We start from the raw sequence: 14,098 nt of genomic DNA on the forward strand, positions 1-14,098 counted from the left end.
TAGATGGGTGGGTAGACAGATAGATAGATGTTTAGATTGATATTAGATAGATATATAGATAGATCATATTAGATATATTTATAGATGGATAGGTAGATAGACAGACAGACAGACAGACAGACAGACAGACAGATAGACAGACAGACAGACCGTAGAGACAGACAAATCACAAACAGGAAGGTGACAAAGAGAGATATGGACATACAACAACATCCGAACAAACACATAGACGAACGGATGCACAGATACGTATATACGTATATAGTAACAGAAAACAACTCAAAATGTGCGAAATTAGCACCGTAATAGAAAGATTGATAAGATCACAACGCTACTGAGAATTTTACAGTGTTATTCGTCGTTCACATATAAGATGAAGACGTTAATTTTCAAAGACGTTTTTTTTAAACACAAGATTACTTGTGATGATTAAAAGGAAGATCATCCTTTCAAAGTCCCATTCTTCTTTAATTCTCTTAGGTCCATCGTGTGGCCACATGGAATAGATTTAAGTAGAAAATGTGATCACGCAGTTGAAATTCAGTGTATAGAACAATAAACACAAGTCGATCTCAGTCGATCTCTGGCTATAGGCATGCGTCCTCAGCGGCTCTAAGTCGTGCGTTCAGTTTGACATTGACCACGAAGAAAATACTTACGACAACTGCCACTGTCACCCAAGGATTTTTCTTTTCCTGAAATCAAAGAGGAAATCATTTGTCAAGACATTTATTCCATCATAGTTACTCAACGCTATTTGTGAAAAGCTACAATGTCTTCTTTCATTGCCATCAATAATCGTCTTGAAGAATTAGTTGTCGGACTAAAATTCAAGGTCGACGATAAATACCAATCGATCATACATGCACGGTGGCTTTATAGACAAACTGAGCTAAATTAGAAAAGGAACATGCAACAACTGCTCATTCGTCGTAGTTTTTGTGTCACCTGTTTACGTTTTGCTGTGTAATTAATCGTCTAAATTTGACAAACTGAAGAAAAAGCTATACCAAATGACAGTCTCCGTCGGACATTTCCTTCATATGTTGGACAATAAAGGCGCCATCACCCTGTGCCTAGTCTAGAATTACTCAGCAAAGTGTAGATGTTTTAAAAATACGGTGTTCTGTACCACATCGTCGTTTACTACATGAACAAATTGCTATTTAATTTACTCTAGTTGAGTATTTGTAAATGATTAATTTTTTCCAACCTTGTACCCCAGAGCTTCTGAAGAGCCGCCCTCATAATCTGGCAATGCATACTGGGAAGAAAGGAAAGAACGAGGAGTTTGATTAATTACTTTCAGCAGCATGTCACTCAACGGTAACGGTCAGATGGGGTCATCTAAAGGTCAAGTGGTCAAAGGTCATGCGCGAATCACGGTTGTTATGATGACATTTGGGTTCGAACGTTGAAATTTCATATTGGCGCATTCCTTTGTACTAATTTCAGAAAGATAGCATGTGTTGACGATAACAGCGCCAACTCTGATGATGATAAAAGACGGCGAGATCGTGTGACCTGTAAATATTTTCCTTCGTAAAATCGTCATATTTTACCACACGATGATAAAGCATGTGTTTTTTTTTAAATTTTGCTATTTAAAAGGGACTGGACACAAATTACAGGGGGGGTGGGCCGGTGTTTTTTGGGGTTGGGTTGCCATTTTTCGCGCAAGCATTTTTGAAGGGTCATAAAATTTTGTGCAAGCCTATGGGGAGGGTCACCCTTTTTCATGCATCAAAGCTGAAATTGCATGTGCACGTTATGGAATACTGAAAAAAGAAAAAATACCTCCTGGCACTTTCATTTTCTGCCATTACCATTTTCGGCGCGCCCTTCGGGCGCAAATTTCAGGTATAATAAACAATGTATTGATGATCCAAGCAGCCACATTGATTTAAGTTGTCATGATTTCTACTTATTCAACACTGTTGTGCATAACTGTCCCCTATAATGACTCTTTCAATAACAATTTGTGAGATTACTTATTTGACATCATTCTCCCATTGACAATACATTGGGTATAGGTCGGTGTCAAACGTTCATGTCGCTGTATGTACATTTTTTAATTTTTTGAGGACATTGACAGAATACAAACTGTTCAGAATAGTGCATAGTGTCATCAATAACAACTGGAAGCTTCAGGTCGAACAACTTTTGAATAACAATTTAGGATCAGATAACCTATGAGTTATTTGTAGTTTCCTCATAGCCTACAATGTATAGTGAATCAACATTTTGGTGAAATTCCAAAATCAAATTTCTTGCACAACCATTGACTTGAAACCACTCTAGTCTAATCATGAATATTAATACTAATAATTAGGTGTACATAAATGCACAGGTTTACCAAGTTTTGTATTGGAAAAAAATTATTCATAGTTTCAACATAGACTGCCATGTATAGTGAATGGACATTTCAGTGAAATTCCAAAATCAAATTTCTTGCACACCCATTGTCTTGAAACTACTCTTGTCTAATCATGAACATTAATACCAATAATCAAGTGTACATAAATGCACAGATTTTCCTATTTTTGTATTGAAAAAAAATTATTCACAGTTTCATCATAGACTGCCATGTATAGTAAATCGACATTTAAGTGATATGCCAAAATCAAATTTCTTGCACAACCATTGACTTGAAACCACTCTAGTCTAATCATGAACATTAGTACCAATAATTGAGTGTACATAGATGCACAGATTTACCTATTTTTGTATTGGAAAAAAATTATTTATAGGGTTTCACCATAGACTGCCATGTATAGTGAATCAACATTTCGGTGAAATTCCAAAATCAAATTTCTTGCACACACATGGACTTGTAACCACTCTAGTCTAATCAAGAACATAAATATCAATAATCAAGCATACATAAATACACAGATTTGCCAAGTTTTGTATTCAAAAAAAATTATTCATAGTTTCTTCATAGACTACAATGTATAATGGATCCACATTTTACTGAGCGAAATTCCAAAAACAAAGTTATTGTACACAGATGCATGTGTTACCACCCTCTTCTAATCAAGCAAATTATGTCAATTATTCAGGGTCATATATACACAAATAGTGCATATTTTTAATTCTGAAAATTTTGTTTTACAGTTTTGTCATAGACTCCCATGTATAGTGGATCAACATTTTATGCGAAATTCCAAAAACAAAGTTATTGTACACAGATGCACATTTTACCACCCTCTTCTAATCAAGCACAATTATGTCAATTATTCAGGGTCCATATATGCACAAATAGTGCAAATTTTTAATTCTGAAAATCTTTTGACAGTTTTGTCATAGACTCCCATGTATAGTTTTGTCATAGACTCCATGTATAGTGAATCAACATTTTGACAGAAATTCCAAAATCAAATATCTTGTTCACATGTCATGTGCACTTGTAAACAACCCATGCTAATCAAGTATATCTATATCAGTTATTAAACATCTGTATATGAACAGATATAGCTAGTTTTATACTGGAAAATACACGTTCGAAGTTTTCTTATAGTCGACTACATGTATAGTGAATCAACATTATCGATAAAATCTAAAAATTACATTTTTTGTACAGGCATGCACTTTTTACCTGCCACTTCAAGCAAAGTACATTTACATGAATAACACATATGATTTGATATTTTTTGGACAACGCGTTATATCGGCCACATTTTGTCTTCCTTTCGGGAGGGCGACTTAAAAAGTATAGCAAGTCAGAAGGGGGTCTTTAACACATTGCGGGTTTTTTTGGGGGGGTATTGAGTAACAGGGGAGGGTCACTTATTTCATGCACGGATAAGGGGGAGGGTCACTAATTTTTGTGCATGAACTTTTGAAGGGTCACTATTTTTTACGCAGCGGTTTTTCGAAAAACACCGGCCCACCCCCCCCCTGTAATTTATGTCCAGTCCTTTAAAAGACACATTTAAACAGAGGGTAAACAAATTTGTCAAGTCAATTGATTTTTGAGATCCCTTGCATAAAACAATTTTCCTCAAAAAGTGAAATATGTCTGACCAATTGATTTTCACTTCTAAAAAAGTTAAATGGTGGTCTTTATGAGTTTCCACGAGCGGCTATTTATGGGCCCAGATAAAACTGTGTATATAAAAGGCAAATAAGCTGTATCTTTTTGCATTTTTTCCCAGATAAGATGATTTGAAATCTAATGCACCTGATGTTAAAATGCTTACCGAAGTGTGACAGCAGAAGGTTGTTCAAACATTGGCGACGAACGCACAACTAAGATTTCAACAACTTTATGGTTTTTGAGTTGCAACTCAAATATAGCCGTTAGTCTTAAGATGCATCAGCACCTGGACAGCTCATAGTTTTGTATTCAGTGACTTGTAATGAAATTAATTTATACACTGTACAATAACAAAAAATTGATCAATTACACACCATTTATTCAATAAACCACACCAAACGATGGCATACAACGAGATTTTGACCAGTTCACCGCATATGTGCATGAGTTGGTCAAAACCGAGTGGTATCCAGTCGCTGGGTATGTGTATTACCATTATCATGCAGTATATTGAAAGTCTGGCGAGGAACGAAAAAAAAGATTTTTGCGCTTTGCTCGAGCATGAGCTAACAGTGCTGCATCGCCAATATAGCATAGTTATTTTCACGTCTCGACCAATCAGATCGCTGTATTTGCGATGACGCAAATGCATCAAGCTGATCGGTAGACGTGGAAATCACCGTGTTGTATTCGCGATATAGCACGATAGGAACACGCGCGAGCTCTTAACCAGAGCAAAAATTATATTTTGACGTTTCACACCAGAATGTCAATATATTGTACAATTACATTTATATCGTTATCGTCCTTTCATAAGCTTATTTGTCGTGAACTTGCAGAAATCTCGTGGTATGTACCGTCACTGGGTGTGGTTTATTGCTAAGGGACTGGACATAAATTACAGGGGGTGGGGGGTGGGCCGGTGTTTTTCGAAATACCGCTGCGTCAAAAATAGTGACCCTTCAAAAGTTCATGCACAAAAATTAGTGACCCTCCCCCTTATCCGTGCATGAAAATAAATGACCCGCCCCTGTTACTCAATACCCCCAACAAACCCGCAATGTGTTCAAGACCCCCTTCTGACTTGCTATACTTTTTAAGTCGCCCTCCAGAAAGGAAGGCAAAATGTGGCCTATATAACGCGTTTTCCAAAAAATATCAAATCATATGTGTGTGACAATTCATGTAAATGTACTTTGCTTGAAGTGGCAGGTAAAAAGTGCATGCCTGTACAAAAAATGTAATTTTTAGATTTCATCGATAATGTTGATTCACTATACATGGTAGTCGACTATAAGAAAACAACAAACGTGTATTTTCCAGTATAAAACTAGCAATATCTGTTCATATATATGTTTAATAACTGATATAGATATACTTGATTAGCATGGGTTGTTTACAAGTGCACATGTGAACAAGATATTTGATTTTGGAATTTCACTCAAAATGTTGATCCACTATACATGGGAGTCTATGACAAAACTATACATGGGAGTCTATGACAAATCTGTAAAAAAAATTTTCAGAATTAAAAATATGCACTATTTGTGCATATATGGACCCTTAATAATTAACATAATTGTGCTTGATTAGAGGACGGTGGTAACATGTGCATCTGTGTACAATAACTTTGTTTTTGGAATTTCGCGTAAAATGTTGATCCATTATACATGGGAGTCTATGACAAAACTGTAAAAAAAAATTTCAGAATTAAAAATATGCACTATTTGTGCATATATGAACCCTGAATAATTGACATAATTGTGCTTGATTAGAAGACGGTGGTAACACGTGCATCTGTGTACAATAACTTTGTTTTTGGAATTTCGCATAAAATGTTGATCCACTATACATGGGAGTCTATGACAAAACTGTAAAAAAATTTTTCAGAATTAAAAATATGCACTATTTGTGCATATATGAACCCTGAATAATTGATGTAATTGTGCTTGATTAGAAGACGGTGGTAACACGTGCATCTGTGTACAATAACTTTGTTTTTGGAATTTCGCATAAAATGTTGATACATTGTAAAAGTCTATGACGAAACTATGAATAATTTTTTTTAAATATAAAACTGGCAAATCTGTGTATTTATGTATGCTTGATTGTTGATATTTATGTTCTTGATTAGACTAGAGGGGTTACAAGTCCATGTGTGTGCAAGAAATTTGATTTTTGGAATTTCACCGAAATGTTGATTCACTATACATGGAAGTCTATGATGAAACCCCGTGAATAATTTATTTCAAATACAAAAATAGGAAAATCTGTGCATTTATGTACACTCAAATATTTGTACTAATGTTCATGATTAGACTAGAGAGGTTTCAAATCAATGGTTGTGCATGAAATTTTATTTAGGCATATCACTTAAATGTCGATTCACTATACATGGCAGTCTATGATGAAACTATGAATAATATTTTTCAAAACAAAACTAGGTAACTCAGTGCATTAATGTACACTTGATGATTGGTATTAATGTTCATGATTAGACTAGAATGCTGTCAAGTCAATAGTTGTGCAAGAGCTTTGATTTGGGAATTTCACCAAAATGTTGATTTATTATACATGGCAGTCTATGATGAAACTCTATGAATAATTTTTTCCAATACTAAAATAGGAAAATCTGTGCATTTATGTACACTCAATTATTGGTATCAATGTTCATGATTAGAGTAGAGTGGTTTCAAGTCAATGGTTGTGCAAGAAATTAGATTTTGGAATTTCACCGAAATGTTGATTCATTATACATGGCAGTCTATGATGAAACCCTATTAACAATTTTTTTCCAATACAATATGACATTAAACTGGTCCAATAATCATTTTCATTCAAGGTAATATATTACCAGGTCCATGGGACATTTGAGATTTACAAATTTAAGTAGGACCATCCTGAACCACTGATAGTTAGTGGTGGTACCAGGTGTCCGGAATGGGTAAGCGTACCCTGCTAACATGCTACACCCGTCAGGATTGGTCCCAAAATTGTCTAATATTGTATGAAGTGATACAGTATATGAATCACTGTTATATGTCAAAGCCGGGAATGCTGTCGCTAATCATTTCAGTGACCGAGGTGTCATATTTGGCCACAATGTCATTATATCGACCATAGAACTTTTTGAAAGTCCTCACGAGTCTTTTGGATGTATATCCCTGTCTCACTAGTTTTGATACTAATAAGCTGTGTCTCATTTGAAAATCCGCGTAGGAATCACAAGCCGTACAATATCTGAGAAGTTGAGACACATACACACCATAAGCAGGTGCAGATGGAATATTACTTGATAAGTGGGGATAATTTATGATTTCAAAATCAAAAATCATCCCTTTTGTCATACAGCTTGGTGTGTAGCCCATTAGTACCCACTTGCAGGAACAGATCAAGATATGAAGCTGAGTTCCTACTCTCAGTTGTTTCTTTGATTTCCAATTCATCAGGGTATATATGATGTAAGTAGTTTGATATGTCTGGATTGTTTAGACTAATCAGATCATCAATATATCTGTGCGTGTTGTTAAAACGCCTAGCAAGTTTTCTAGACCCTGCTTTGTAGAGAGATTGTAGGAACTCTGCTTCATATGAATAGAGAAATAAGTCAGCAAGAAGTGGTGCACAATTTGTACCCATTGGTATGCCGATAGATTGTTGAAAGGTCATACCACCAAACTTAACAAATATGTTGTCGATTAAGAAATTAAGCATGTTAATAATTTCTTCATCTGTGTATTTGTGCTGGGCATCCATGTTGTTACTAAAATAACCTGACCCATGTTTGATGATAATGTATTGGTACCTTCTACTGCCATTTTTATGCAGGAAAGCTTGTTTAACAAGAGTAAATAAGTAAATAAAAATAAGTAAATCTGTGCATTTATGTACACTTGATGATTGGTATTAATGTTCATGATTAGAGTAGAGTGGTTTCAAGTCAATGGGTGCCAGTGTGCAAGAAATTCGATTTTGGCATATCACTGAAATGTTGATTCACTATACATGGCAGTCTATGATGAAACTATGAATAATTATTTTCTAACAAAAAACTAGGTAAAGCTGTGCATTTATGTACACTTGATTATTGGTATTAATGTTCATGATTAGACTGGAGTGGTTTCAAGTCAATGGGTATGCAAGAAATTTGACTTTGGAATTTCACTGAAATGTAGATTCACTATACATGGCAGTCTATGATGAAAGTATGAATAATTTTTTTACAATACAAAATTAAGTAAATCTGTGCATTAATGTACACTTGATTATTGGTATTAATGTTCATGATTAGACTAGAGTGGTTCCAAGTCCATGGTTGTGCAAGAAATTCGATTTTGAAATTTCACTGAAATGTCCATTCACTATACATGGCAGTCTATGATGAAACTATAAATAATTTTTTTCCAATACAAAACTTGGGAAACCTGTGCATTTATGTACATCTAATTATTAGTATTAATATTCATGATTAGACTAGAGTGGTTTCAAGTCAACCAAAATGTTGATTCACTATACATTGTAGGCTATGAGGAAACTACAAATAACTCATAGGTTGTCTGATCCTAAATTGTTATAAAAAAGTTGTTCGACCTGAAGCTTCCAGTTGTTATTGATGACACTGTGCACTATTCTGAATAGTTTGTATTCTGTCAATGTCCTCAAACAATAAAAAATGTACATACAACGACATGAACTTTTGACACCGACCTATACCCAATGTATTGTCAATGGGAGAATGATGTCAAATAAGTGATCTCCCAAATTGTTATTGAAAGAGTCATTATAGGGGACAGTTATGCACAATAGTGGAGTTGAATAAGTAGAAATCATGACAACTTAAATTAATGTGGCTGCTTGGATCATCAATACATTGTTTATTATACCTGAAATTTGCGCGCCGAAAATGGTAAAGGCAGAAAATGAAAGTGCCAGGAGGTACTTTTTCTTTTTTCAGTATTCCATATTCTTCAATACGTGCACATGCAATTTCAGCTTTGATACATGATAAAGGTGACTCTACCCCATAGGCTTGCACAAAATTTTATGACCCTTCAAAAATGCTTGCGCGAAAAATGGTGACCCACCCCCAAAAACACCGGCCCACCCCCCTGTAATTTAGGTCCAGTCCCTAAATCAATTGTGAATTGTGTATGCCAGCGATGAAGCTCTCAAGACCAATTGATACAAACAACTTCTCGCAAATGATTCAGTGTAAAAACGTGTCAAGTGAATCACATGCAGACAGATGTACTTCTGGAGGGACAATGCTAATCTTTTCATAGTGGTATCTACCAAACTACCGTGCCTGTCACAGTGGTATAGACGTTTTAGTCAAACCACTGGAAATCTGGGTTTACTTTAGCCATGTTGGCGAAGTGACATAAGCTATCACCACTTACAGAAGACTTGCACCATCGGCACTCTTTTACACCAAGTACGCGCGAGTACCTGAACTTTTAAAGTCGGCATATCATGATATCAGACAAGACATTTTATTTTTGAGGAACCGTGATGGAGAGACAACGTGATGGTTATACATCATAATATACTGCAAGTTTTACATTCCGCACATTATACCAACTAAGTACAAATATATGTCAGGTATACCCGCTAGCTATGTAGGCGAACAGTTATAGACTCGTCACGGTATTAGGGTGCGTGTGTTTGTGTGTACGAGCGTGCGCGCGTGCGTGCGTGCGTACATATGTGCGTGCAATCCATGGAAATCGCATATATATATAGTATTCTGGTGTTGTTACCATGACTTTTCAAAATCGACGGAAAATAAATTGACAGAATTTTGCTGACTTTGTACCAAATTGCCTGGCTCAGCAAACTGAATCGGAGGCTATCTCTATCTAACAATGCATTTATCGACTGATACGTTCATATCGTCTGTCGGCAGATTAACAGAATTTGAAACCAAGGCGACAAGTACTCTTGATTGGAATATGTTTATTACATAAAACATTGGCATATCGTTATATATATATATATATATATATATATATATATATATATATATATATATATATATATATATATATATATATATATATATATATATATATATATACACATTATATATATATATATATATATATATATATATATATATATATATATATATAGGCGTTGGTCGGTTCCTACGGTTTGAAGAGGACATGATTTGGCGCCTATTTTTGCAGTACGTTGTGTTCTCAAAAATTCCAACACAAACAAAAATAACACCGTTTACAATGTACAGAATGATGGAAGTGAGATACAAAAATGAAAATGTAGTGTCTGATAAATTGTTACAAAGTCCAAAGCTTTGGATGTATATAGTATTTTGAGTGGACGTTTTGTTCGTTTTGGAAAGATCCGGCCTCGTAGGGGGCCTCTGGTACGGTCAACGCGGACGAAGTAAGGGACCGTCTCACATTGTCGCATAAGTTCAAAAAGCGAAATTCATTCGTTTACGGGGGATTTGACATCTTTCAATTAGTGAACTTCACTTTCGCACTTTCATTTTGTGATCACAAGTTCTTTGTGTGTAAATATTGAAAAAAACGCACACTTGTGCCAAAATAATTTACGGTAACTGTTTTTAGCTCGTTTGTGTCTCAAACACAATTTACCAACAGTAACATTGTATCCTAAACCTTTCATTCATCAAATAATAAAGATAAAAAGTATCATTTTTAAAATATGCTAAAAGCGTCTGCCTGCTCTAACCACACCTGGTCATTTCACTCTTACTGTGTTAACGAAACAGCACTGGATACTGCAGTCTTCATGATATGCATAATTATCAGTACATTTCTTCTCAGGCAGACATCAACATTTAACACTTTGAACTTTCGTTTATGGGAGGGGGAAGGGTGTTTTGATCTAAACGAAGGAATTTCGTTTCTTGAACTTATGCGACAATCTGAGACGGTCCCTAAGCCAGCACCTACTTCATACATATACTATTAGACTGTGGTTTCTTATTACCGGCGTATAAATAATAGTTACTATGCTAGCATTATAAATTCTTGTTTCGCTAGAATACTGTAGTTTTGATTCATGTTTCCTATTTATTGGGATAATCTAAAAACTGAAGGATCCGAATGATCGTGTTTGTGTCATTACTGTGAGTACTACAACCGTATTGCGTTATCTTGCAGGACACTATCTTATCAACGCAATTATAGCAATTAATGAGAGCGACGTTGGTCCCCCACTTATCCTCGTTATCTTACCACAGAAGCGTATCTTCAAACTGGAAATAAATTGCCATCGGAGATAAAAAAAAACATTTCTAAAAAGTATAGATTACAGCTTGCTGTCCAAAGCGGACCGCTTGCCATAAGTGGTTTTTAAATGGACAACTAGCTAAAGTTTTCGCTGTGTCAATATTCGCTTATACAAACTATGTGTTCAACTTTAGGGCCTTTGTAGGTCTCGACGAGCCGTCTATGACCCACTTTCTGAAGTTTTCTCGTCTAATACATATTTACCCATGAATTTTCGCCTGTTTGTAGATTAGTCTCTCGTACTTTCTGGTGCCAACGTAACACAGGCTGTATGTATGTTATCACACGTCAAATGTTATTGTTGACGATTGAATTTCAATAAGAACCACACTTCCCTGGTGAATGACATCACTGCAGATTATACACATTGCGTTCTGTCTGATCAGGTGAATTTTCCGAGTCCCTTTATTTCGTTGAAACGTTCTAGGGTGGTCTCAAACCAGCTTTCTCGCCTCCTTTGGGAATCCCTACACGAAAAATACCTAGAATTGTAATGATTAAATTTTACCGCCAGCATAGACCGGTAAAGTGTACTGTCAGTGTTCCTCGTGGTACCTTTTGTGAACATATTCACTACTTTTTGTTCTATGAAACGAGTCTCTTACAACCTTGTTTTCCCCTCAAAATATGTTAATATACAATAAGTTCCTAAGACATCATATTATGCGCAATATGGGATGCTATTTTTGACAGTCCCGCCTAAAATTCAGTTGCCATTGAACTATGTACAAATACCGTCTAACTTGAAGGTTGAATATCACGCTTTTCTACATGGATGGAGATGTAGCACAGGAAATGAGAAATTTACAAATGAGATAATATAATGGGTATACTGCTAATGAATGGAGCTTCTAAGTTGTGCCTCTTTCATAATAATGCTAATAAACTTTACGTCTTCTGCGGCATGTACAGTAGTATATATTCGTGATGTTTTACACTCGTACGTCTCATAAATATCTTCAAGAAGACACTTTAAAGTAATTTGTCTTGCATAGGAAAATATCCGAAGACAGATATTCTTCCTTCCAAATTCAAAAGGAGCACTAACTCGTGCGTGAACAGCCAATGACTAGCCCTGTACTACAAATCAGGAAGTAATGGGTTATTAGATTTCGGGATGCACGACGGGTAAATGTTCTTTTTTACTACAAAATCATTCATTTAAATTCCAAAGTTTGCAGAATATGGAAACCTTTTCTTCCATCCAGCATTCAACATTTTAAGAAAATGATGCCAAGCGTTTCTTGAGAAAAAGTTTTCAACATTCAATTTGCTTTTGTTCAAACCAGCACCCACTATGAAGATCTAAAAGTCGATTCCTACCTAGGCTGCCTGTGTTTGTGAAAATTCATTAGTAAAGGTTAATGTTCTTTACGAGCAATAAATCACTCAACGCCAATGCCATGTCATAGTATAGACCTGCCCTAATACTATTGTTACTGATAAAGTACACATAATCGGAGAATAGGGTTAACTATGACACCCGGGTCAAGATTCGGCAAAATTTGACCTACAATCCTACCTTGCATTTTGTATCCCTGGGTGTCGTTTGATCTGATTAAAGGTCAATATAACGATCTCTTGCAGTTTACCAATGTTTATTTTTAAACTTTGGGAATCAAAGACACATGGGGGGGGGGGGGGCTCGTAAAACAATATCCGATGGGGAACTTGTAACGGTTCATGTAGATGAGCAAAGGCCTTCGGAAGCATTTTCCAGTACACACACTTAATTTCATCTATACTGTCACATTTTATTTTGTATTTTGGACTACGGAGGAATTTTGCTTCTCATATTCCGTTTCTTTTTTAGGTAAAAAGAGTAAGCCCTTGGTCGCTTCAAAAGTGTGTACAGAACAACTCCCTATCAGCCAGGCTGGGGGTCCACATTGAGATATGTCGGTCGCTTCTGAAGTACCGACTTTGCCATTTACCAGCTAGCTTTTGCACAAATATCACCACATCTTCACGGTTTTTCGTGCTTCGAAATAATGATCCAGGCTAAGGTACATCAGAAATTACTGCAGCTCGCCGGTTTTAAAATTTACTTGAAACTTCTGAACGGGTCTACTTCAAATTGCTCTGAAATTATCAGTGACATCCAAACGGGCTATGAGTGACTGGCGGCCGCAATAAAACGCTCTATCATAGCCTCAAGGTCGTTTTCCTACATTCAGCAAGCGGTTCTGTTTTGGTGTTATCTCGTTGTTATTGTTAATTTTTAATAAAGGCATGTTTCTTTGAGGCAAGTCAAATAAGCTTCAAATTATAATATAATTTATTAGTATTGAATACATTTCATGCAGAATTTGTTGTAACGTTAAATACTCTCCACAGTTGTTTCCTTTTTACTTCGCTTCATTGTTGTATGGACTAGAACTTTTGAGAGGAAGTGAGGTTATTCAAGTTTTTAGTCCCCACGGACACCGTCCGGGGGGACTTATAGGTTTGGTCATGTCCGTGCGTCCGTCCGTGTGTGCGTGCGTCCGTCCGTCCGTCCGTCCGTTCACCCAGATATCTCAGAGACGCCTGGAGCGATTTCGTTCAAACTTGGTACAAGGATAGTAACCTACCTCATACAGATGCACGTCGATTTGTTTCACAATGCAATCAAATTTGGCCGTGTTAGAGGACTTTTTAGTTTTCACCTCCATTGACTCCCATGTATAAGGCAGTCTCCATAGACTCAAATGTATAAGGCAGTCCATAGACTTCCATGTATAAGGCAGTCCATAGACTCCCATGTATAAGGCAGTCCATAGACTCCCATGTATAAGGC

The 14,098-nt window shown here is 36.1% G+C and overlaps 1 protein-coding gene across 2 annotated transcripts in view; it reads right to left on the bottom strand.

The window, feature by feature from the left end:
- The window catches only part of LOC139133454 (ectonucleotide pyrophosphatase/phosphodiesterase family member 3-like), a 34,207-nt gene that overhangs the window by 15,511 nt on the left and 4,598 nt on the right, over window positions 1–14,098 (bottom strand). The window contains exons 2-3 of one of the 2 annotated variants that reach the window (XM_070700062.1): window positions 1,214–1,264; window positions 660–695 (exon numbers count right to left, since the gene is read on the bottom strand). In XM_070700062.1, coding sequence (XP_070556163.1) covers window positions 660–695; window positions 1,214–1,264 — 87 coding nt within the window. Of the gene's footprint in view, window positions 1–659; window positions 696–1,010; window positions 1,162–1,213; window positions 1,265–14,098 lie in introns of those variants that run through there. The other variant, XM_070700063.1, reaches the window with a different exon arrangement.

The sequence above is a fragment of the Ptychodera flava genome, chromosome 5 (assembly GCF_041260155.1).
Source record: "Ptychodera flava strain L36383 chromosome 5, AS_Pfla_20210202, whole genome shotgun sequence".
Taxonomy (NCBI): domain Eukaryota; kingdom Metazoa; phylum Hemichordata; class Enteropneusta; family Ptychoderidae; genus Ptychodera; species Ptychodera flava.